The 26,100-nt window shown below is 41.7% G+C and overlaps 1 protein-coding gene across 4 annotated transcripts in view; it reads right to left on the bottom strand.

Moving 5' to 3' along the window:
* helz (helicase with zinc finger) overlaps positions 1-26,100 on the bottom strand; it is a 295,601-nt gene that overhangs the window by 119,482 nt on the left and 150,019 nt on the right. For all 4 annotated transcript variants that reach the window (XM_070857885.1, XM_070857888.1, XM_070857887.1 and 1 more), the window contains exons 17-20: positions 13,360-13,478; positions 9,510-9,655; positions 7,764-7,911; positions 90-273 (exon numbers count right to left, since the gene is read on the bottom strand). In XM_070857885.1, coding sequence (XP_070713986.1) covers positions 90-273; positions 7,764-7,911; positions 9,510-9,655; positions 13,360-13,478 — 597 coding nt within the window. The remainder of the gene's footprint in view (positions 1-89; positions 274-7,763; positions 7,912-9,509; positions 9,656-13,359; positions 13,479-26,100) is intronic.

Raw genomic sequence — 26,100 nt, 5'->3', positions numbered from 1 at the left:
ACATCTAATTCCTCAACGAGGCGCATTTTCCACGGTTTGACACAAGAAAAACAAAAACAGCAGCTTAACTTCGAACAGCGGAAACCCACCTTGAACATTCAGAACTCGTTCTACGTTCACTTCCGACAGCCTCTTCTTCCGCAGCTCCGATCGAATCCTAAACACTTGATCAGCATATGGTGTCACTACTCCAATGCTACCTTCATCCAATTTCCCCCAGGCCACTGGCCACTTCCTTCGCAGTTCTTCAACACGTTCCACTATTTCAAAAACCTTTTGGAGAGACAAAAAGCATGGTTACAATCACTGTCCCCAAGCATAAAAGAACAGAAATGCAACATCTGGATTTAAATAATTCAAAGTTTCACTCATCATCCCAGTTGAGAAGCAGACACAGTGCTTTAATATTTACTTAGCTGCAGCAGCCAATTATGACCATTCTGCATCAAACCGTCAGCTTTTGGGATTCAATATAAACGTGAAGTTTAACCACAGTTACCCAACACAGCTATCTGTGTTACCAATTGCAGGCATCAATAAAAGCATCCGAATATTTAAACACAAAGTGGCACAAAAAATAATGAGGCAGGCTCAGATAATGAGAGGTTTCCCTGCTAGTCAAGCTTATCAAACCAAGCAGAGGCAATGGTGTTCTAATACTGATGGACAGATCTTTATCCCACTGATCCTTTGGATCTTTCCCTAATGTGCAAAGTATCAACGCTCCAATATGTCTGTGTTAAAATCAACCACACTCCTCAAATATCATCTGATCTTGCCAAAAGCCCATTTTAAATCTATTTTTGGGGTACTGAAATGCTATAAATCGAATCTAGCAAACTGACATTACTAATTTTTCCTGCTGCTCTCACCCCAGGACCTGTTTACTCCACATTAAGCAGAGGGGGTGAGGGGGAAACCCAAACTGAAAAGTTTGTTTAAGGTTAAATGGCAGCCCTGACACAGTGCCCTTAAACAGCATCAGCCTGCCTACAAAGATTTAAAATAACATCTATTGAGCAAAAAATTCACGGGAAACTTATTGGTGTGGGTAATGCAAAGTAAAAACTTCAAAATCTTAATGAGTGGTTTATTTATTCACAAAGCAAATTTTAATAAGGGCACTCGGTGTCTCGAGGTACAAACTTTCCAGAAGGGTCACGAGATAGTGTTCAGGAGGGGGAACCTTGAACAATTCCACCCCTCCACCCCTTCTGAGGCCAAAGTACTTCATTGGCTATAAAGCGCTTTGGGATATCCGGAGGTTGTGAAAGGGGCTGGAGAAATGCAAGTCTTTCTTTTTTTTTTTTAAATTGAAGAGTCCCATCTGCTGAGATCGATTAAGTCGATAAAGGCTGGGAATTATACCTGGGCCTTGCTGGTTTGCAGGTCGGTCAGTCTGGGGTAATGTGACTCAACCATGACTACTTTTGATTTGATTTTCAGATGCTAATTACTAGCTAGGTTGCATGGTGCCTGCATGAGTCCATAATAGACTACTTTCTTGGCAAGGCTCATACTGGGACTGGGAGCATATGTGTTTGAGGGTTGAAGTTAATCAGAAGGGCAGGGATGGAACAGGGGAATTTTATGCAGTCGCTGTGCCTCCTGGCTTTGGGCAGGTCACTGCTAGCCTACATTCCCTGTGGAAGTTGGTTTGAGTGACGAGTGGGAGTTTGTGCAATGAGTGGGAGTTTGTGCAAATTGCTGCTCCAGGAATAGCCCACAGTCTGGTATGTTTCTATTAATTTAGCTGTTGTTACCTAGATAATTTCATCAATATTCTTTGCAGCAAAGTGTCAGCTTGGCTCACTTGGTATTGGGACTTCAGTGCATGATCTGGACTGAAACTCCAGTGCAGTACAGAGGAAAGTAATGCATTTTCAAAGGTGATGCCCAAGATTAAACTGTGATCCTGCCTGCCTGATCCAATTGACAGTAAACATCCCAGAGCACTATTCCAAGTGGAGCAGGCAGTTTGCCATCCTCATCGCCAAAGAAAACACAATTACTGGCCATTCATATTACTGCTGATTCAGGGACGCTGCTGCTCTTTGCCCAGATAACATTCACAATACTGAATTGTAGGAAACACTCAGACTTCGACATTAATAAGACTTTAAATAAATCCAAGCATTTTCTGTTCTTTTCTTTGTACTACACCAAGAGGTGTCTTTACACCCAGGCCTTTGGAAGGCTAGAATTTTATATTGAAATACATTTGCATCATTAAGCATTAAAACAAACGTTTCGAATATTCTAAAAATGTCATAACTATTTTTATTGTAATAGATATATCACTTTTTTCCTCAGCATAACCGAAAGTCGAAAGCGCCTTGTTTTTAATTTGTGAAACTGCAAGATCAATATCTTGAAATGGAGACATCTCAACATTTTCACATAGAAGACAGAAGATGGAGAGACCTAGCTGCCAATATCATTCAGTTGAACACGGTGCAATCATCAGTTGTGAGACTATTCTATGAATGCTCTTCTCTGCCCCGAGGCCACTAATTCCAGCCTTGGAACAAATGATGACTACAATACAGTCAGAACACATAACCCTTTCTCCCAACGTGATGAAATAGTGATGAGCCAAACCAATCACTCCCAGCATGAGCTATTCCATGCCAGGTTGCTGAAAGTCATGTTGAATATTACTTCCATGGCTCAATTACTTTTTTAGTGCAGCAAGCAGATATTGAAATTGGCATGGAAGAGATCATATTCCCACAAAATGAATACATAAAACAGGACATTTCACTGGTGAGTTTTTTACTTGACAATAAGGTCTGATATTCAGAATACAAGCCCAGCATTACAGACAGATGTGACAATCAGTAAAACTAAATACGAATTCTTAATAAGTTATCATCAGTATTTGATTTTTGTTGCACTGTTTATAATTTATTGGAATCTCAGATTAAAAAGTAACCCTTCTGAAGCTCTCCCAAATGCTGAGAAGGTAAATATGCAACACCCCATGCACGACTGAGCCATACAGATGTGGGATGGTCCTGAGCAAGCTGGTCTCAACCAGCAGCAGCTGTGCTCAATCTGTGCTCAGCGACCTCAGGCTAGAAGCCTATCCAGGGTGAACAAGAACCGGCTCAACTGAGATTCCCCACCTTGCTTCAGTTTGCTGACGCTCACCGGAGAGAGTGAGAAAGGCGAGTGCGAAAAGACAACTTTTGAAGTGCAGCACTGTTAGGCAGGCAAAACATTGCAGAGTATAACCTATTTAGAAAAGAAAGAGGGGGAAAAAAGGGAGGTGGAGGAGCTGTACTTTTATTAGGGCAAACAATGGCAGTAGAAAAAAGTGACGCAGCCATCAGCGAGACAAAAATAGAATCCCTATGAAGAGAGATAAAAGATAATAAAGGATCAATCACATTAATAGGTGTAGTCTACAGATCACCTAATAGTGGAAGGGAGATGGAGGAAGAAATACACAGACAAATTAGTGAAATGAGTAAAACACATAGAATAATCATCATGGGGGATTTCAACTACTTTGATATTAACTGGACAGAAGAGGTAGGTAAAGGGGATAAAGGAATGGAGTTCCTATAATGTGTAAATGACTCCTTTCTAAACCAATATGTAAAAGGCCCACCAATGGAGGATTCACTATTGGATCTAGGAATAGGGAATGAATCAGAGCAGATAAGAGAAGTAAAAGTAGGGGAACATCTAGGCAAAAGTGACCATAATATAATATAATACAATACAATTTATGATAATTGAGAAGGCCATAAATATGATGAAAACCAGGGTAATAGATTGGAGAAAAGCTGATTTTGCAGAGCTGGGAATAGAACGTGGGAAAATAAAATGGCAATATTGGCAAAAAAAACGATGTAGAACTGCAATGGAAACATTTAAAACGGTGTTCAACAGAGTGCAGGAACAATATATTCCGCAAAAAGGAAAGAACTAACGAAACACTAATGAGACTCCATGGATGAATAAAGCCATAAGGGAACAATTGGGGGTAAGGAAAGAGATCTACATTACATTAAGTACATAGACAGCAGGGGAGTGCATGATATGGGAGATTAGGAAAAGATTAGGAGAGACGTCAAAAAAACATTTAGGAAGGCAAAGAGGAACTATGAAATTAAATTATCAAGGAACATAAAACAAAATAGTAAAATCTTTTACAGGCACATCAATAAAAAAAGGGTTGGGATGGAAATAGGGCCATTAAGGGATAGACAGGATAATACCACAGGTAACGATAGAGATATGGCAGAAATATTAAATCATTATTTTGCTTCAGTATTTACCAGGGAGATAGAACAGGTGGCCATGACATTGGATGATGAGATTAGTAATGAAATATGTACATTTAAAATAAAAAGAGGGGATATATTAAATAAACAAATCAAACTCAGAGAATAAAACCACTGATCTGGATTGCATCCATGCATTTTAAAATAATCTAGGTAAGAGATAGCAGAGGCACATATTTAATAATTCGTTAGAAAAAGATGTAGTGCCAGAGGGCTGGCAAATAGCTAATGTAATACCTATATTTAAGAAGGGGTATTATAGACCAGTTAGCTTAACATCGGTACTCGGAAAAATAATGTAATCCCTGCTAAAGGAGAAAATAGAACATCTAGAAACTAAAAATATAGTAAATAGTCAGCATGGATTTCAAAGGGGAAAGTGTTGTTTGACCAACCTCATTGAATTTTTTGAAGAGGTAACCGAGAGAGTAGACAATGGTAATGCAGTAGATGTAATTTATCTAGATTTTCAAAAGGCCTTCGATAAGGTACCCCATAATAAACTGATGAACAAGATCAGAGAATGCAGAGTCAGGGGACAAGAAGCAGAATGGATAGATGGCTGGCTTCAAGACAGAAAGTAGACAGTAGGAGTAAAAGGCTATTCACAGTGGCAGAAGGTGGGTAGTATTGTTCCACAAGGATCAGCGCTGGAACCACTGTTGTTCACAATTTATATTAACGATTTAAACTTTGGAATCAAATCCACAATTTCTAAATTTGCGGATGTTACCAAATTGGGGGCGAGTCAATACTGAGGAGGACTGCAACAAATTACAGGAGAACATTAACAAACTTGCAGAATGAGCATATAATGGCAAATGAAGCTCAACGCAGATAAATGTCAGGCATTACATTTTGATAGGAAGACTAGGGAGGTCACTTATTACTTGGAGGGTGGGAGTCTAGGTGGGGTAGAGCAACACAGGGATCGCGGAGTACAAATACACAAATCACCAAAAGTTGCAACACAGGTTAGCAAGGCCATAAAAATAATAAACCAAGCACTAGAAGTATAGAATTGAAAAGTAGAGAAGTTATGCTAAACCTGTATCAAACCTTGGTTAGACCACACTTGGGGAGAATACTGTGTACTGTTCTAGTCGCCATTTTATAAAAAGGATAGAGGCACTGGAGAGGGTGCATAGAAGATTTACAAGGATGATACCAGAATGCGAGGGTATACATATCAGGAACGAATGAACAGGCTGGGTCTCTTTTCTCTTGGTAAAAAAAACATTTAAAGAGATCTTTAAATTTATGAAAGGTTTTGATAGAGTGGATACAGAGAGAATGGGCCCAAATTTCGGGCCGCGTCTTAAACGGCGCAGCCCGGACCTGGACGCCCGTTTTTCGCGCCACAAAGTGAGCCTAAAAAAAACTTACCTATTCTCCGGCTCCCTGCAGGTCCTCTGGAGCTGGGCGCGGCGCAGCATGAGCTGTGGGGAGCGGAGCCAGGTCCCTGCACTGAAAACAGTGCCGGGACCTCTGCACATGCGCGCTACAGTGGGCGCACATGTGCAGTAGCTCCAGGCGCCCAAAACTGTGGGAGGGGCCCGAAGCACGCAGAGCCCCTAGACCTGGCCGAATGGTCTCACTGGGGCTGCATGGATAAGGCTCACCTCCCACCCGACCCGACTCCCGCTCCCCGGACCGACCTCCCTGCCCCCCGCCCCCCCCCGAGTGTGTCCTCTGTCAGTGTCTCTATCTCTCTGTCTGTCTGTGTGTCTCTCACTCTGTCATGTCCTGTGTTTCTGACAGGTCCGGAAGGGGGAGGGTGGTGGGGGGGAGGGAGGGAAGAGGAGCTGAACGGCCGGGCCCAAGACTTCGGGCTCCGATTTATAGATAGGTGGTGTAGAGGAGGCGGAGAGAGGTGTCGCAGAAAATCGAGCCCGAAGTCTTGGGCCCGGCCGTTCAGCCTCCTTCCCTCCCTCCCCCCACCACCCTCCCCTTCCCGACCTGTCAGAAACACAGACACTGACAGAGTGAGAGACACACAGACAGACAGAGAGATAGAGACACTGACAGAGACACACTCGGGGGGGGCGGGGGGGGGGGTCCCAGCACGCTGTTGGATGACTCCCAATGCTGCAGTCGGTAAGTAGAAAATGTTTTAAATATTGATTTTTTTAAAATTATTTTTTATTAATTTTTTTTGATTGATTTATTGGTTGATTTATTGATATATTTATCATTTATTATTGACGATGGCTCTTTATTTGTAAAACTGAAGTGTTTAATGTTTGTAAACTTCCCTTAGAACCCCACCCCCCCATTCCCTACGCCTGATTTGTAACCTACGTCTGATTTTCTAAAGTGTAGACAAGGTTTTTCTGAGTATACAAAAATCTACACGTACTCCATTCTAAGTTAGTTTGGAGTATGTTTTCACTGCCTAAACTTTCAAAACGGGCGTAAGTGGCCAGACACTCGCCCTTTTGAAAAAAAAAAATCTGTTCCAAACTGAAACTGTTCTAACTGACTAGAACTGGAGCAAACTAAATGCCGAGAATTGCAATTTCTAAGATACTCCATTCTAAACCAGTTGCTCCAAAAAAACAGGAGCAACTCAGGCCAAAACTTGGCCCCAATGTTTCTACTTGTGGAGAAGAGCATAACTAGAGGCCACCAGTATAAGATCGGCACCAAGAAATACAATAGGTAATTCAGAAGAAAATTCTTTACCCAAAGAGTGGTGAGAATTTGGAACTCATTACCACAGGGAGCGTTTGAAGCGAATAATATAGATGCATTTAAGGGGAGGCTAGACAAGCATTTGATGGAGAAGAGAATAGAGGGTTATGCTGAAAGATTTAGATGAGGAAAGGCGGGAGGAGGCTCGATTGGAGCATAAACGCCAGCATAGATTGGTTGGACCAAATGGCCTATTTCTTTGTCGTATATCGCATGTAATCCTATGTAAAACGGTTTCTGCATTTCAAAATCTAAAACAATGGTTAGATAATCTGCATAAACTCACAAGTGGCTGCTTGACTGAGGCAGCATAGGACTCCTTGAACCTGTGGAATCATAGTGGCACGAGTTACCTTCACAGGAAATGGGGAGAAAGCTGGGATTAAAAGAAAATGCTCGGATCACGGTTGAAATTCAAGCAGTAGGACCGCTGAGTAGAGCAGTTCTGTTAGAACAGAACCAATATATTCAATCTCAAATCTTAAGACAACTCTCAATTTTACACCCTGGACCACAACTTCACGAAAGGATTATTTACCCAAATTAAGTCTCTGATAACTAATTTAGGTTGGGGATTCATTCAAAGGTCAGTTTCATTAATTCAAAGAACAATCTCCAATTACTATGGGCCTGGTGGTTGCAAATAACACCATCAATAATTGGAGCATCGCAATAAATCTTAATTTAAAATAAACAGGGTCCATGGATGAAACCAAAATAATGGGCAATGGACAGACACAACCAGCAGAGATGTAAATGTTCTTGTTGTCTCACCTCAGAATTGTTGTAGAAAGCAGTGCTGTTTTTCTCTTGCACGTCTTCTCCTCGGGCTGTGAAGAACGTTAGTGGATAGAAATCTTTGTGCGCTGGTTGCTTTCCACTAGCCATCAACTTACCCTCATAGAATAGTTCAGAAGTGTAACTACAATAGAATGAAAATGTGTTGAAAGACACTGCAGGATCGCTGGAAAACTAGTGCACAACATGCGCTCTCCATTATGTGTTGATTTGGAGTGAAAATTTCAAAACATTATTCAAGACTCAAAAGCAAAAGAAAATATATTACTCCAACTGATCTGCAGTTTTAATTTGAATCAAATTTAGCTTTCTATCTCATATCTCACTGATTCTGTTTTAAAAAGAGAAAATATCTTCCTGAACTTCTGATTATTTACATCCTCCCACAGGACCAGTAAATTAATTTACAACCCAGCGAATGTAGTGTTATAGCTGTGAACCCCCCCAAATCAATGTGTGACTTCCACTCAAAGCCCATACCTAAATGTACTTCATATCTCTGTAACATAAAAGCATCAAGCACAGTTTATGCATGTGTCACTTAAAGTAGTAAATCGGAACAATGGAAACTAGCAACTGCACAACCTAAAAATCTGAGCAATGTTTAAAGCCTTCACTCCCATGTGAAAAGATATTCCAGTGTGAATCATATTCTTCAAATGCAGCAGAACTGCAATTACTGCTGTTTCTGCAAACATTGCATGACTTTTGCATTATGTACAATTGTGCAATTTGCAGACACAGTGGTGTCTCCCGATAGTCAGACCCCCGCTAGGCAGGCAAGAATACACCCGAAGATTAATTGAAGTGAACAGTTTGTAATTATACGGTATCTTTAATATGGTAAATGTCCCAAGGTACTTGACAGTGATAGAATGGATGCAGAGCAGCAGTAAAATTAGATGTGGTGACTGAAAGTGTGGTCAGAGATAGGTTTCGATGAGGCTTAGGGAGATTATGATAAATTCATGACCAGATACAACAGTGTCAACAAATTAACCCAAGTTCAGATTTCATGTAGAATAGGCATGGGGATTCAAAACTAGTTATTGTCAAATTACAGGGTATTGCAGATTCATTTCACTGTCGGTTAAAAAGAATGAAGTAATGTAGCAAATTTATACTAAGAAACAGTGAAAGCAAATCCTTTTGCAATGAAAGCTACCAGATAATATGTCACAGTTAATTGTTTCTGCGAAGCTGTTTCTGTACGAGAACTGCAGGTTTAGATTGGGCTGAGCACATTTGTATGTGATGAAAGGTTTATGCAAAGTGAATATTTCATTCGTTTCCACCTTCAGATATTAATCCAGTACGGTCAAATAAAGTTAGCACTTCATTTGTACTCTACTCCTTAGGCAGCAGCTATTAATTCAACATGTCCCACTTTTATTGGCAACCATTGCAGAACTGCCAATATTCCCCTTTTTAAAACTAGCAAAATAACTGTCTAGGTTGAAGAACATTTGTCAGTCAGTAATCTTATTAAAAATCCAACAGTATCAATCATTGTGAGGAAGGTACAATAACATCAGTGGAGATGCCAGCATAAAGACAGTTTGTGCAAGTTAATTCAGTTCCCTCAGCCAGACGCAGCAGCTCAAAGTAACTGCAAGTTTGATTTTTAAATGGGGGTGTGATGGAGGAACCCTTTCTGACATTCCCAGTAACTAATTCAATCGAGTCAAATACCAAGAAAACATGGGAAACCCAAATACCTACTTGATAATAGCTTCATGGGAACGATAGTTCTCGCACAGGAGTATTCTGCACGGAAACTCTGCAGGGTAGTGTTCATACAGACGATCTAGCAAAGAGACATGAAGATTCCTTTCCCGGGCAAATTCACTGTATACAAAGGGACTAAGCTGGAAATGGTAAACAGAATGTTAGCAAAGTACCAAATTAAAAATAGCTAAGAAAAAAAAGTTAGAAGGAGAGAACCATTTCATTGCTGGCTTTCTGCTTTTATATACTTTTTAAGTCTACCTTCACAACACATCCACTGGTCTAAACCTAGAGCTTTGAGCCAAATGACATGATCGTACTGAGTAGGGAAACAGACCATGGCGAAAATGGGAGAGGATCACAACGAGATAATAAAACTCTCCGATAGTGGTCATTGTGATGACAAATAGGGGAACAATTAAAACACTTTTCTTCGAAAAGCAGATGAGACGTATCTTGCGAACAAGTCTGTCACAACATTTAGAATGTTGAAACACATTCAGAGCTGCTGAGATTCAAGATTCAATTTCAAAATCTGTTTTTTTTTTAAATTTGCTAAATGTACTTTGAGGTATAAATTTTATTCAAAATAATAAACATTTCAAAGAAAAATACAGAAAAATGTACATTTTGCTGAGTGGGTTTCAATTAACGTAACTGCCAGCAGAAAAATAGACAGTCACTTTGGGAACTGGTGCTGCTCTTCTAACTGGCATAGATCCAAAATATTTTCCACTGAGAATCCTGAACTATTCAGTACTTTTTCCAAATACTTTATCAAAAGGAGATATTACTACTGCAGAAGCTCATCTCCTGGTTTATATTAACTGCAGAAATTTTTGACAGTAAAAGTGACATTAAAAAATGGAGACTGCCACCTTGAATTATCAAGCGTGAAGTAATCCAGAGCACTAAGGGCCATGCAACCTGGTAAATGATTCTAATTACAGAGAGGGACACGAAGAAGCAATATAGTATAGACAGCCATCTTTGGCTGCAAATTTTTATTTAAAAAAAAAGAGCTGTTTCAGTGGTGATGAGAAGGACTTGGAGTGACTTCTGTGGAAGTCTGCCAAGATATTGTGATACCTTAGCCAGAGAAAAGTCATGACCCATTTAGTCGCCTTTGCAGTCTCCAGCCGTGCAACCGAGAGGCCATGTGGAGCGAGTAGGCGATCACAAGCATCTCCGCAGCTGCTGCTATTCTGCGACCAGCAGTGAGTAGCAATACGTGGGAAAAGGTGCAACTAATTTACCCCCTTTCCCACCGGTTCATCACTGCTCCGTGTATTTCTCGAAGCCTTTATGAGAAGCTGAGATGAGGAGGAATTTCTTCTCTCAGAGGGTTGTAAATCTGTGGAATTCGCTGCCTCAGAGAGCTGTGGAAGCTGGGACATTGAATACATTTAAGACAGAGACAGACAGTTTCTTAACCGATAAGGGAATAAGGGGTTATGGGGAGTGGGCGGGGAAGTGGACCTGAGTCCATGATTGGATCAGCCATGATCATTATAATGGCATAGCAGGCTCAAGGGGCCGTATGGCCTACTCCTGCTCTTATTTCTTATGTTCTTATGAAGCACAGACTGGGTGCTTTAGTGTTACATCAGCAAAAAGGCTTTGGAATATTCAAACTGTAAATTACACCGGGCGATTATGCTCCCGTGAATTCATCTTGGGCAATGCAAATCAATGTATATTTTGGAGTCAAAAGGAACATAAATGATTTGGAGGATCAGAACTGAGAAAGTCTTAAGTTCTCAAGTATCTCAAGTTCCACAACCTTGCGTGAAATTTCATGGAGAGAAAATGCAGATCAAAGTCTCAAACATTTTAAAATGCAACTATAAATTTTTCATGCTTTTTCAAAACTCTTTCCGCTCTACTTATTAGTGAAGTCTTTTATGACACTACAACAGCAAGTACATAACTACAAATAAATTTTTCAGCAGTTCAGTTCCATTAAAGATTTCTTTAAAGTGAGTTTCTCATTTGCAAAGAAGAAAACGAGGCAGCAAACACGATCTCGCGGCCTGACTAGTTTCCAGTAAATTAAGGACAATGGTAATCCAGAACCGATTTATCAACATGTTTACATTCCATCACTGAATCCACTGACAATCCTCATTATAAAATCACTTTTTGTTACTGTTTAATTTGTAATGTACAGCAGTGTTGTCAATGGTATATTTGGGGGGGGGGGGGGGGGGGGGAAAGGGACGCAGTGATATATAAAAGTGGCGCACAAAAAGTGGTAGAATGCAGTTTTGCAACCATAATATGACCTCTGTGAGGCCTCTCAAACACTAAATAACTGGGGGTGGGGGGGTGAGGGAAATAAAAGAGGGAAGATCACAAGGTTGAATGAAGGCCCTTCAAGCCCATTTGATCTCATTCTTCCAAAATACCAACTATTTTTTAATCTTACAATCAAGCACAGCCTAGGTGCTTGATCACAGAGTGCAGAAATAAACAGGTATTCAAGGTCACTCAGGACTGTCCTCTTACTGGGCAGTTACAGAGCAACATTGGTAGATGCACAGAGCAGGATCCTTCATCATTGGAGGAACAGTGGTGCACGTGTTTGGGTGGAGGAGGAGGAAGAAAACTAAAGGGGGGGGTGGGGGAAGTAGCTCAAGAACGGCAGATGCCTAACCCATCTTTCCTTCCTACACCCTCTCCGCTCAGAGAAAGAAAAATGTTTGAAGGGCCCTGTCGCACATCGGGCTTGCAAGCCAGAAATCCCTGTTTACTCAGCAGATGGCCAGGAAGTAAAGTTTGGCAAAAATTAGTTTTTATCAATTTCACAAAGACGACATTCTTGGACTTGTTCGATCAGTACAGAAACTGGCACGTGAACACCACTCACTTTTGAGAACGTCCCAAATAAGTCTTTGTTGAGAAACTCCTGGCAGATTGCATATCTGGCAACATGTTCAAATGCATTTAACTGCCTGGAGTTGCCAACACCAACGTTCACATAATGGTTATGCATCGTCCGCCCAAAACCTGTAGATGCAAGCCCTTTAGAAAGAGTTTTCTACCTTTTAAACTTTAGTTTAAAAAGGATTGGAGCACGATTATTGCTGGAATACCAAGTGTTATCCGGCAGCAGGAACCATTTTTTCTAGCCACTTTCTTTTTTTTTTTATATACATAAAAACAGATACTACATAAATGGGGTGATTGCAAAGCCAAGCTGCTGGGAGAGACTATTCTAAAGCAGTAGCCCGCTGGCAATGTTTGGGAGGATCACATCAATAACACTTGTTTTAGTAAAAAAAAAAATGAATTGTTAATTTAAAAAGGAAATCAAACAGACTGTTGTTCAAACAAGTTCTGGGCATTGTGCAACTGAATTTAATGAGTTCAATTGTAGCTTATGAGGAAGACTCGAAGGATTGTGGTGGTGGGAAGTGAGCAGGGGAGTTCAGTGTCAGCATAAAGATTACATCAAAAGAATAAGCCATTCAGGGCACATTAAATCTGGATGTGCACCAAGAACTTCTGGCTTTTAAGACAGAACCTGCTGCAAGCTAAACAGAGCCCACTGTGCAGCCTCTGCCGTGTTAGCCGCTATTCTGATTTAAAAGAGCAGCAAAATCGAGAAGAAAGCCCAACAGCATCCGCCAAAACACGATTGCCACAAAATTATAAAAAAATACCAACTATCGAGATAAATGAATTGCATTGTGGCATTCCCTGTCTCGACTGAAATTTAAAAAACAAATAGAAACAAGTCTGAAATCTCTTAGTGGTCCCACAAGAATGAACAAACTAGTTCATCATTCATATTCGGACATAGTTGCTAACGAAATTTAAGGTGGACCCGCAGATTACTCACCTGCATATGATCCCCGGCTAAAACAATCCTTGTGTGTCTGCTGGCTAGTGCCAAAGGCATGATGGTTTCACATTCCATTGCTTGAGCAGCTTCATCCAAGAGAATATGAGTGAATAAACCTGTCGATAAACAGACATCGTGTACAAAGTTACTCAATAAAATCAATGTCTCGCTGCAGTTTAAAATCTGGAATGAAACAGTTTACCGAAGGTAATATCCGACTTTAAGTTGGCAAGTTGATGAAGTTTGAAGGTCATTCATTTTTTATATAAAAAGGGCATTTTCTCTAATTTCATTGTGTGTCATCGAAGGTCAAGTGGGCAACCTGCTTTCAACCTCCGTCAATCTCACTCTCAAACTGGCTGCAAGGAAGTACAAGCAGAGCCCTGGGTGACAATTGTGCAAAAGTGCTTGACTTGTACCAACAGCACAGCTGAGATCAGGAATGCACACGTAGAAGACCACATGCCACCATTCTGTGGGGCAGTACATCAATGCCCCGAATCTAATGTAGAATCACAGTGGATTTCTCTTCCTTGCTGGCTAAACTGCTCTCCACTCAGTCACTCCACTCTCTCCCCCCCCCCCCCCCCCCCCCACCCCGAAAGGCTTCCTACTTAGTCTGTCGATTATAACAAAAGTACAGCCCGAGGAACAAATTGATATGACTTTTACAGGTATTTCCAAACAATTAGGTACTGAAACCCCTAAATGAAATAGATGTCATTGCAAACAAAGTACAGAAAAACTTGCATTAACTCTAACGAAAGCTCTCGCCTTTCGTGGTCTCACACAACCCATTTCATGCAACTGGTGTCAAAGGGAGATGTTTTGTTCAAAGGATGCTTTGAGAGACACACCGAACGGAATATTTATCCACTGACCGCAATCTCAAACAAACATGCCCCAAAAAACTGCAGCCTGGTTATTTTTATTTTTGTTGCAGACATGGCCCTGCAGTGCTGAATGAAACCTCTGCAATATCTGAGCCATTGTTATTCAGATTTAATCGCATGTCTTTGGAATACATGTTATTAATGATGTGTGCAGCAAACCAAGCACTCCAGATGAAGCACTTGTTCTGAAAGGTATCATTGCTCTTCAAAAATGTGCTGCCAGCCTTCTCTCCTTGCTTTCGCACATCAAAGGAAATCACAACACAAGGTAATCTCTGGCAGCAACCATGGCTGAAGTACAAAGTATATGAAATGTATGAATATGAAAATTAAGACTTTCCCGGCATCTAATTCAGTTGTTTCTTTTTGAAAGAGGTTGCTGCAGAAACTTATTCTGTCAAAATTTTCGTCGTGATGTATAAGTGACAGTGCAGCTCTGGGGCAGAGTGGAGCAATGCAAGATTCCCTTTGCAGGAGGCACCCACACAGCATGAGGTTTCGATACCGTGTAACTCCATCGAAACGTTAAACCTCGATTAGAAAAAGCAGAATCATGTACACTCAGGGATAAAGTACATGCACTTTATAAACGGAAGAGGAGCTAAGTTAAATATGGAGCTCCTGCTCACTCAGTACATTTAAGATTTCGTGCTGGGACTGAAGCTCTCCATGTATATAACTTAAGCCCAAGCTTACCAGAGACTCATCAAAAAGCCAACCATGCCTCTTAAAGCAAAAGACTGTCTCATTAAGCATCAACTCAGCTGCACTGTCTTCTTTCGAATGTGAGTAGCAAAGCAAAGCAAATGTCAGTATCTGTCAGATCTCCAGGCCAAAGACTCTGGTGTAACAGCGTGGATATCTTGTAGGGTGCCTGCGAATTCCCTCGGAGGGCAGTGCTCAATGATATACTCCAGGGTTTGATTAGAAGCTCCACAGTCGCATGATGGGGATGCTTTAATCTTTCACCTATGGAGAAGGTGGCAGCATCGGCCGTGACCAGCTCTGAGGCGGTCGATGGCTGTCCACTGTTTGCGGAAGGTTTGATCCTTCAGGTTGTACTGTGAGGTCCTCCATAAGGAATCTATTCTGTATGTCACAGTTCTTCCAAGCATTTCGCCATTGGTCATCAAGGCTGAGGGGAGATTGCTGAAGGGCTTTGGCGACGGTCCAAAATGGCCTTCTAGATTTGAGACGGGTTGGTGGTAGGTTGGTCAAGTCGGCCTGGATCGGCAGGCCTTTGCTGATGTAGCAGTTGTATTCGCTGGAGACTGCATATTCGCGGCATGAGTGTGGTATTTGCAAGCACATTAAATGGTGGATGCAACACAGAATACTAGTGAACAGAGTTAACATTTCCCCAATGAAGGTACTGTCCAAACCATTACATAACCATATAGAATCATACAATAGTACAGCACAGAAGGACATTCGGCCCATTGAGTCTGCGCTGGCTCTTTCGAAGAGCAATCCGATTAGTTCTGCTCTTTAGAAACATAGAAAATAGGTACAGGAGCAGGCCACTCAGCCCCTCTAGCCCGCACCGCCATTCAACGAGTTCATGGCTGAACATGCAACTTCAGTAACCCATTCCTGCTTTCTCACCATACCCCTTGATCCCCCTAGTAGTAAGGACTACATCTAACTCCTTTTTGAATATATTTAGTGAATTGGCCTCAACAACTTTCTGTGGTAGAGAATTCCACAGGTTCACCACTCTCTGGGTGAAGAAGTTTCTCCTCATCTTGGTCCTAAATGGCTTCCCCCTTATCCTTAGACTGTGACCCCTGGTTCTGGACTTCCCCAACATTGGGAACATTCTTCCTGCATCTAACCTGTCTAACCCTGTCAGAATTTTAAAGGTTTCTATGAGGTCCCCTCTCATTCTTCTGAACTCCAGTGAATACAAGCCCAGTTGATCCCTCTTTCTTGATAGGTCAGTCCCGCCATCCCGGGAATCAGTCTGGTGAACCTTTGCTGCACTCCCTCAATAGCAAGAATGTCCTTCCTCAGGTTAGGAGACCAAAACTGTACACAATACTCCAGGTGTGGCCTCACCAAAGCCCTGTACAACTGTAGCAACACCTCCCTGCCCCTGTACTCAAATCCCCTCGCTATGAAGGCCAACATGCCATTTGCTTTCTTAACCGCCTGCTGTACCTGCATGCCAACCTTCAATGACTGATGTACCATGACACCCAGGTCTCGTTGCACCTTCCCTTTTCCTAATCTGTCACCATTCAGATAATAGTCTGTCTCTCTGTTTTTACCACCAAAGTGGATAACCTCACATTTATCCACATTATACTTCATCTGCCATGCATTTGCCCACTCACCTAACCTATCCAAGTCACTCTGCAGCCTCATAGCATCCTCCTCGCAGCTCACACTGCCACCCAACTTAGTGTCATCTGCAAATTTGGAGATACTACATTTAATCCCCTCGTCTAAATCATTAATGTACAGTGTAAACAGCTGTGGCCCCAGCACAGAACCTTGCGGTACCCCACTAGTCACTGCCTGCCATTCTGAAAAGTCCCCATTTACTCCTACTCTTTGCTTCCTGTCTGACAACCAGTTCTCAATCCATGTCAGCACACTACCCCCAATCCCATGTGCTTTAACTTTGCACATTAATCTCTTGTATGGGACCTTGTCGAAAGCCTTCTGAAAGTCCAAATATACCACATCAACTGGGTCTCCCTTGTCCACTCTACTGGAAACATCCTCAAAAAATTCCAGAAGATTTGTCAAGCATGATTTCCCTTTCACAAATCCATGCTGACTTGGACCTATCATGTCACCTCTTTCCCCATATCCCTGCAATTTTTTCTACTTTCAAATATTTAACCAATTCCCTTTTGAAAGCTACTATCAAATCTGTTTCCACCACTCTATCAGGCATATGTTTTTGTTGATACAAATACATATGGTTTTACTGTAGTAAAAATTGACACTAAAAATCGAGAAAAAAATCCCCAAAACTACATGGCAGCTACTCATTCCAATGGGCAGGAGATGCAAGGCAGTTATCTGTAAATCCTTCACATCAATGTGTATATTGATCACAGGAGCAATTGGGCAAACGTAGGATTGAGACCGGGACTCAGCAGTCTCCCCAACAATCTGATCTGAGCCACATGATCAGGAGGAAGATGTGAAGCAACGGACACATGCTTCTTTGGAACAAGAGAAAGGAAAAAGGAGAAGTCGGAGTCACCCTACTCCCATAAATGTCCAAACAATTGACAAAATCCTCCAGCCCAACTGAACCCCAGGAGTCTGAAGCATAATCCCCTCCAGCATTCGTACAATTGTACCAACAAGGTTCATGCACCACGCAAACATGGCATCACAAAATAGGTGCATGGGACATCTCAAAATGTGTACCTATATAATTGAAAATACTGAAATGTGAAAACAAGATAAATTTCAAATGCTGTCTTCATACTGCACTGTTGGGACTCATAACAAAAGTGCGATATTAAGTGCAGACTGGATATTGTAGAAAGCAGGGCAAGTTCCAAATGGTGGCTTTGCATTGTACCATCAATTGTACAGGTACTGCCAGTGGAATCCACACTGTTTAAACTCAGCCTAGTTACCCATCTGTTTTCACCAAAAGAAAAGAGATAACTGTCCCACAAACTCTCCAAGTCAGTCGAAACCAACTGGAGATCAGCAAGCAGCACTCCAGATGCACATGTAGAGCTCGCCCAGTCTACACTCCAAAGAGATCAGGACAGACAGACAACAGCTTCTCGCCTGCACCATTCACAAATCCTCTCTGTATGCAAGACCAATGGTAGCATTATACATATCTGCTCTAGAAATAAGGTACATACCACAAATCATTTACATTTTGGGGAAGGGAAGGAAAAGAAATCCATACGTACTAAAGTACTAACCCAAAATGCTACATATGAAGTTACAGTTCATTCAAGAAAAATAAGCTGCTGCACATCAACTGATTCAGCCTGCATCCTTGCAGTTGACAAAATGCCATGGGCAGTTTATTGCCTTGTGTATGTCTTAGTCACATCCTTAAACCTTGCCCTACTGGAAAAGGAATGCTACGATGCGAGTTTTAAACATGAAGGCAATTCAGAACGAAGATAGATAGCAACTGAAACGAAAAAAGGGCAAGCGTTCTTTTTGGCTTGATTTATCCTTTCTTTGCCTGAAGGCCCCGACTACTCAGGTACAGCTCAGCAGGCACCGGTTGCCCTCCGCCACCTCACACAAGCCGCTGCTCTTCAGGTGACAGCCCATACCTCAAATGTTGTAAAACCTGACATTTCAGACCCCTCGTTTCCAAACTCTCCATTCATTGGTGCGCACATTCCAGCAGAGGTCACTGAAGTGTGATCACCAATAGGAACCATGGGCTAATTTACCCATCTGCCACACCAGCTGAGATTAGCTAGCTCTGCAGACAAGGGGTCAAACCTAGGGCTTTCTGCTCTGGATGGTTCAGCTTTTATTATGTAGTTTGGGTCTATACTCTGAAGAAGAATGAGAGGTTATCACATTGAAACATATGATTCTGAGAGGGATTGACGGGGTAGATGCTGAGAGGCTGTTTCCCCTGGCTTGAGAGTCGCGAACTAGGGGGCTTAGTCTCAGGATAAGGGGTCGGCCATTTAAGACTGAGATGAGGAGGAACTTCTGCACTCAGAGGGTTGTGAATCAGGGCTGTGGATGTTGAGTCGTTGACTATATTCAAGGCTGAGATCTATTCAGATAGATTTTTGGACTCAAGGGATATGGGGATCAGGTGGGAAAGTAGAGCTGAGGTTGATGATCAGCCTCGAAGGGCCGTATGGCCTATGCCTTCTCCTAATTCTTGTGTTCTTAGCTACTTGATTCATTTATTAAGAATGCACAAATGTTACTCAATTAAAGCCTATTGACCATGTGCACTGAAATTATTTGATGACATGCATTCCAATGCCTTTTTATCATTAATAAGGCATCAATGAAGAAAACAATTACTGAGCTACATTAGTGGAACCTGGTTCTCTAATATCATTGGAGAAATTTAGTTATTTAAAAATTCCTCAGCTTTTAACAGCAACTGGGTTTCAGGTCCTTAAGAGTTATTCTGAAGCAAAAAAGAACCTAATTTTTTGGGTCAGCAATGCAATAGTGACAGTATTTCTGAAGAGCCAAATCTCAAACAAGATGTGAGTGCTTGAGTCTGGCCCATTTGCAGGCAGGCAGCACAAGCGAGGTGCTGCCAGGTGGACTGATCCTGTAGCCAGCAGGATTGGGGCACTCACTATAAACGCATCCTTCAGTATCAAAGCAAGTGTTCCTCCTGTCTTTAAGTGATCTACAGAGCCCTGAATTTACACACTTGACCTCTCGTGTCCAGCACACTGGAGTTTATTTCCCTGTTTTTGTGGGATCACATGTCTCTGCAGCTGTAACTCCAACGTTAGATTTGCTGTTCCACAGCAGTTGGCTCTTTGCAATGTCTTCTTTTCAAATTAACCTCTAACGGCTAACAGTCCAAAGGGAACAAAATAGCATTCGTCACTGTGATATGGGACATAACTTTGCTTGAAGGGGGTTGAGTGAGACTTTAGTACCAGGAAGACATTGTAAGTGACCCAACATGGCCAAGTTATTTATTTATTTTTTAAACGGACATAAATAAAGGGCACTTAGCATTGAAGAACTGTAGATTTTTAATCCTTTAAAAAGACTTGCATTTCATTAGCGCCTTTCACAACTACCAGACGTCCCAAAGCACTTCACAGCCAATTACGTTTTTTTTGAAGGGTGGTCACTGTTGTAATGTGGGAAACGTGACAGCCAATTTGCGCACAGCAAGCTCCCACAAACAGCAATCTGCTTTAGTGATGTTGATTGAGGGATAAACATTGGCCAGGACACCAGGGATAACTCCCCTGCTCTTCTTCGAAACAGTGCCGTGGGATCTTTTACGTCCACCTGAGAGAACAGATGTTTAACGTCTCATCCGAAAGACGGCACCTCCGACAGTGCAGCACTCCCTCAGCACTGGAGTGTCAGCCTAGGCGAGGTGCAACGAGACCTGGGTGTCATGGTACATCAGTCATTGAAAGTAGGCATGCAGGTACAGCAGGCAGTAAAGAAGGCAAATGGCATGCTGGCCTTCATAGTGAGGGGATTTGAGTATAGGAGAGGGAGGTCTTACTGCAGTTGTGAGACCACACCTTGAATATTGTGTGCAGTTTTGGTCTCCTAATCTAAGGAAGGACATTCTTGCTATTGAGGGAGTGCAGCGAAGGTTCACCAGACTGATTCCCGGGATGGCAGAACTGACATATGAAGAACTGGATCGATTAGGCTTATATTCACTGGAATTTAGAAAAATGAGAGGGGATCTCATAGAAACATATAACATTCTGACGGGTTTAGACAGGTTAGATGCAGGAAGAATGTTCCCAATGTTGGGGAAGTCCAGAACTAGGGGTCACAGTCTAAGGATAAGGGGTAAGCCATTTAGGACTGAGATGAGGAGAAACTTCTTCGCTCAGAGAATTGTGAACCTGTGGAATGCTCTACCACAAAAAGTTGTTGATTCCAGTTCGTTAGATATATTCAAAAGGGAGTTAGAAGTGGCCCTTACAGCTAAAGGGATCAAGGTGTATGGAGAGAAAGCAGGAATGGGGTACTGAAGTTGCATGATCAGCCACGATCACATTGAATGGTGGTGCAGGCTCGATGTTTCTATGTTTATATGTTCAAGTCTCTGGAGTGGGACTTGAATCCACAACCTTCAGAGGCGTGAGTGCTGCCCACTGAGCCACGGCTGACACTTTTACTCACTAGTTGAGACCTTTCAAATGCTGTCAGTGACGTCACATTTTAGCTAGTGCAGATTTGATCATTCTGATCAAACTCGTATTGCTTTGCAACTACTGCAAATATATTTCATGCATGTGAACCTCATGCAAATGTATATTCCAGAACAGAGAGAAGGCCAACATTTTAAACAAGACGCAGGAATAACGAGCGAGAAAGTGTGCACAGATCTAGGATCGCCAGTCATAACACAAGTAGCGATTTCAGTGATCTAACTTGGGTTTAGTTCCATACAAGATATTTTTGTAAATGTATGTCAGGTTGCGCCAGTGAAGGCATTATGTTGTTCCTGAGGGGTATAGATAGCTCTTGTTAGTTGTGCAACGTAATGCTGCAGTGCACAGCCAGACACGTAAATTTATAATTCTGCACAACTTCTATACAGATTATCCATCAGAAATATTGTTCTAATATAACGTGGTAACTCAGTTCCTCAAGCAATCAGATATGCTAATTTCTAAAACAAATAGCATATCTTCCAAATTATTGCAGACTGATTAAGAATCAGATTAAAACGCCACGTTAATTTTGTTCCCATTAATTATTTGTACCCTTCAAGGTCTATTCAGCAGTTTGCATTTCAGAGATCATACAAAGGTCATGTTTTAGTTAACCGTTGTCCTTCATTTATGGTAATGTCACACGAATTGCTCATTTCTCCTCCCCAATTAACCTATGTTTTAACAGATAATTAGAGAATCATAATATATGTAAACGGTTGTCATTTAAAATACCATCTACTTACTATTAATAATGGAATATGAGTACCAATACTATTAGGCGCTCCTGTTTTCCTGCAAGATTTTTAAAGTTATCAATGTGCCTAACCTTGTTTTGACTTTATAAATTCTAAACTAGGGGCAGACTACCTTACAATGTAGAGTCTTATTCACTCTGAATAAAAGCATCCATTGACCTTCAGCAAACACAAACTGCTACAGAGCGGGAAACATTAATTTAAGGCTTTTCTGAAGCTCGTGACACTAGGAGAGTATCCCTGGAGCTCTCTTCCCACCTATATATAAAAAAAATCAATGGGCTAGAATTTCCTAACAGCCCACCAGCGCCCGATTGTTGCCCAAAAGACCGCGAAGATTCCCAAGATTATCACTGGTGAAAGTTTCTCACAAAAATGAAAAAAAAAATCCACCCAGCGATAAACAATGGGCGTTGCACCCACATTGTGGGCGAAAAAGTTGAATTTAGGGTCGATCGGGCGGTTCAAGAAAATGGGCGATAAATTTTTAAAAATCACTAAAAGTTTACCCCGAGGCTGCGGGTTGGGCCGAGCAGCAGAAAACACAAAATATTTTTTCAAAAAACATCACAAAAAAAATCATAAAAACATTCTCAATATCCTTTTAACCTGAACCACCATAACAGAATTTAAAAATAATGAGTAAAAAACCAATTACTTACCTTTTTCTTGCAGAGCTACTCAGCTCCGCTGATCCTCGGGGGCGTTTTTTAAAACTTACCTACAGGTCACCGCTGAGCCAAATATCGCGCCAAGGCGATCCGAGGATGGTCCGCTCCCCAGCGGTACCTCGAAACCGCCAGCGTAACTCAGGTAGGGAATTTCTCGCTCACCTGGTTATCGCCCACAATGGCCAATACTGCCCAGAAACCGGGCGGTAAGCCATAGGAAATTGTAGCCCGATGTCCACATATAATTCCCGGCTACAATACATTACTTACTGTTGCCATGTTTTTGTCACCAACAATGCAAACTGGGAAATCAGACCCGACTGAATATCTCTGCTCCAAGAGAAATTCTTACTTGCATTGATGCAGAGAGGGCCTCATGAAGATCCATTACACGAGCTGTAAACTAATTAGATTACTGCTCTGACACTCTGCCACTGAGAGGGGCAAGGAACAGAATCCTTCTCACTCCTGGAAGCTTAGCTTGACACTCAAACGCAATTCAAAGGCTCAGCATTGACCTGAAGTGGAAAGAGTCAAAAACAAATCAAAAACGTCAAGGTCCCAAGAGACATGTGGATTTGCTCAAACTGTAATGTCTCTCGGAAACAAATAGGTCAGGTGTTTATCCATTTTTCCAAGGAAGTAGCAACATTTGAAGTGCTCTTTTCCACACCACCCACCAACATAATGATTATTTTTAACATTTGGATGAGGACAAGGAGGGATTGGGGCTTCAGCTTGCCTTCACCTCAGAGTCAGAAAGTTGTGGGTTTAAACTCCATGCTGTGGCAAGCACATTTAATCCAGGTTGTCACTTGGAGAGTACCGAGGAAGTGCTACATCATCAGAAATGTCATCCTTCAAACTGAACGTCAGACCAAGGAGCCATCTGCCTGATAATAAAGATATGGCAGTAATCAAAGAGGAGCAGCGAGGTCTCCTCGTGTTCTGACCAACATTCTTCCTGCAACCAACATCAAAAATACCTGGATTGGTCATTGCTGTCTGTGGGACATTGGTACGGCACAATGGCTGCCATATGAACCCACATAACACTGATTCCACTTCAAAATAAATGGCTGTGAAACCCTTTACGACATGTCCAAGAGATGTCAGAAGACGCTACACAAATAGAGGATGCTTTAATTCAATTAAAAAAACACCCAGGAAAACCACACAAGATATTTAACTTTTCACGCTCAAATTTCATTGGAGGTGGTAAAGCCACTCAAATCTAGCGGAAACACCTGCATCCAAAAGAGACCTGCCAAGCCAGAGCCTTGGCTGAGAGATTCAGTCATTAACATTTGACAAAAGTATGAGGATTGCTTCAAATAGCGGCCAGACAGATGCAATCTGGAGTGATTTTGATTAGCTCACGATGTCATGGTACAGAATGCAATGACCTTTTGACTTTGTCAAACTATTCCCAGCTCCTGGATTATAATGTAAAATGAATTCTATTAACCATTTAGCCAGTTTATTTGTAGAGGACATATCTCAGTGCACATTGCCCTTTGAGACTTCCACATGACCTACTTTTGTCAATTTAATAAAACAGGGTTCTTTAATCACCCACGCTGTAGAATGTACACTGCACAGAAACGGACAAAGACTTCAGTGACTATTTCTGATGTGGACCTGAGAGAACTTTACAATATCTCTCTCTTCATACCAAGCAAGAACTAAGCCAGGCTCACTAACTTCCAAACTGAAACAAAAGCAATCAGAACTGTAGTTTTTCATAGAATCAGAAAATGGTTGCAGCCATTTGGCCCGTCGGCTCTCTGCAACCTCAGTTTTCCTACTCCCCCGCCCATATACATCATTTTTAGAATCATAGAAAGACAGCACAGCAGGAAGCCATTCGGCACACATCGCCCCTGTGCCGGCTCTTTGAAAGAGATATCTAATTAGTCCCGCTCCCTTGCCCTTTCCCCGCTGCCCTGTAAATTTATTCCCTTCAAGTATTTATCCAATTCCCTTTTGAAAGCTGCTGTTTGCTTCCCCCGCTCTTTCAGGCAATGCATTCCAGGTCACAACAACTCGCTGCATAAAAAACACATGTCCTCATATCGCCTCTGGTTCTTTTGTCAATCACCTCAAATCTGTGTCCTCTGGTTACCGATCCTTCTGCAACTAGAAACAGTTTCACCGTATTTATTCGATCAAAATTATTCATGATTTTGAACAGCTCTATCAAATCTCCTCTTAACCTTATCTGCTACATGGAGAACAAACCCAGCTTCTCCGGTCTCTTCACATAACTAAAGTTTTAATTCAGAAAAACATAATGGTTCTAAAATGAACTACCCAAGCTTAATTACAATACCACTTTCAAATCCTGTGGAACCACATGAGAAAACTGAACTGAAATGACTTCTATACACTCTTGATGAGGCAGAATGTCTTGCTAATGAACTATCACTTCATTATTGGTGAAGAACTTCCAGATGCAGTACATACTTTTGGCAGAACTGGGTTTAAAACCGAAGTGAAGTAGATGATTGAGTGAATGAACTGAGGGATTCCCAAAACTATCCAAAAGTTCATTAAAAGCATCTTTTTTCCATTTTGGATTTTATGCTTAACTAGCGGAGAATTATTTCCTTATCATTTAAAATTTTGACTCCTAAAGCCAATCACCATTTCATATCAATAGCCAGGCCATCACAAAGAGTCTGCTGAGACAATCTTGAAACTGGGACAACTGATTTGATCTGGATTAATGAGACAATGACATAATTCCAGAAGATCACTGTCTGTGTGGCCTCATTTGTTTGAAGGAACGTCCTTATTTGGCATCATCAAATCATGCAACACAAGGTCACAGGCTCAAATCCCAGTTCAGCCTGGTTTCATTTCCCTGCCATTCCCCTACTGGTTTCCAGAAACTTCTTCACGCTAAGGATATTTTGATCAAGGACCCATGCGGCTGTGAATCCAAGTTAATCACAGCTTTCTAGGGAGAAATTAGAGGAACACTTGTAGAAAAAATTTGAACAGTACCTGGAAATCACAGTAAATAGGATTAGACTCAACACGAGCACAATTGGCCTCTAGAATAGCATGTCGAGGCATATAGATTAGCTGTGAGGCAGTCGGAAAATTGACCTTTTGTGTGATAATTTCTATAAGATGAGTAGCTAACAATCAACTTTTCTGTTCTCCATTCATAAAATACCAAGAATTAGAGGAAATAAAAGGTGTACAGGAATACTTGCTCCCAAGAGAACATGCAATCAAATGCCAATTTTGTCCTGCCTACTCTTAGAAAGAGAGCTTGGAGCTATGGGTTGCATGAACTCACGTCAACAGCAACACTGTCCATTGCAGACAGATGTTGGGCTGAAAGTGTGACCACATGGTTTCAGCACCAATTCGCAACCTAAAGCATATCCAGGCAAAGGGATCCTGGCTAACTGACCAATAGAATAGAGCATGTAGATTGGATCTGAGGCACAGTCTGAAAATCCCTCAGAATACATACAAACTGAGCTAGTTTTAGTCTCCGCACAAATCCAGAGGGCTCGACCCAAACATTGTATGTGGTCTCTTGGCC

This window comes from Pristiophorus japonicus, chromosome 16 (genome assembly GCF_044704955.1).
Source record: "Pristiophorus japonicus isolate sPriJap1 chromosome 16, sPriJap1.hap1, whole genome shotgun sequence".
In the NCBI taxonomy this organism is placed as follows: Eukaryota; Metazoa; Chordata; class Chondrichthyes; family Pristiophoridae; genus Pristiophorus; species Pristiophorus japonicus.
This window is presented reverse-complemented; position numbering and strand designations above follow the sequence as displayed.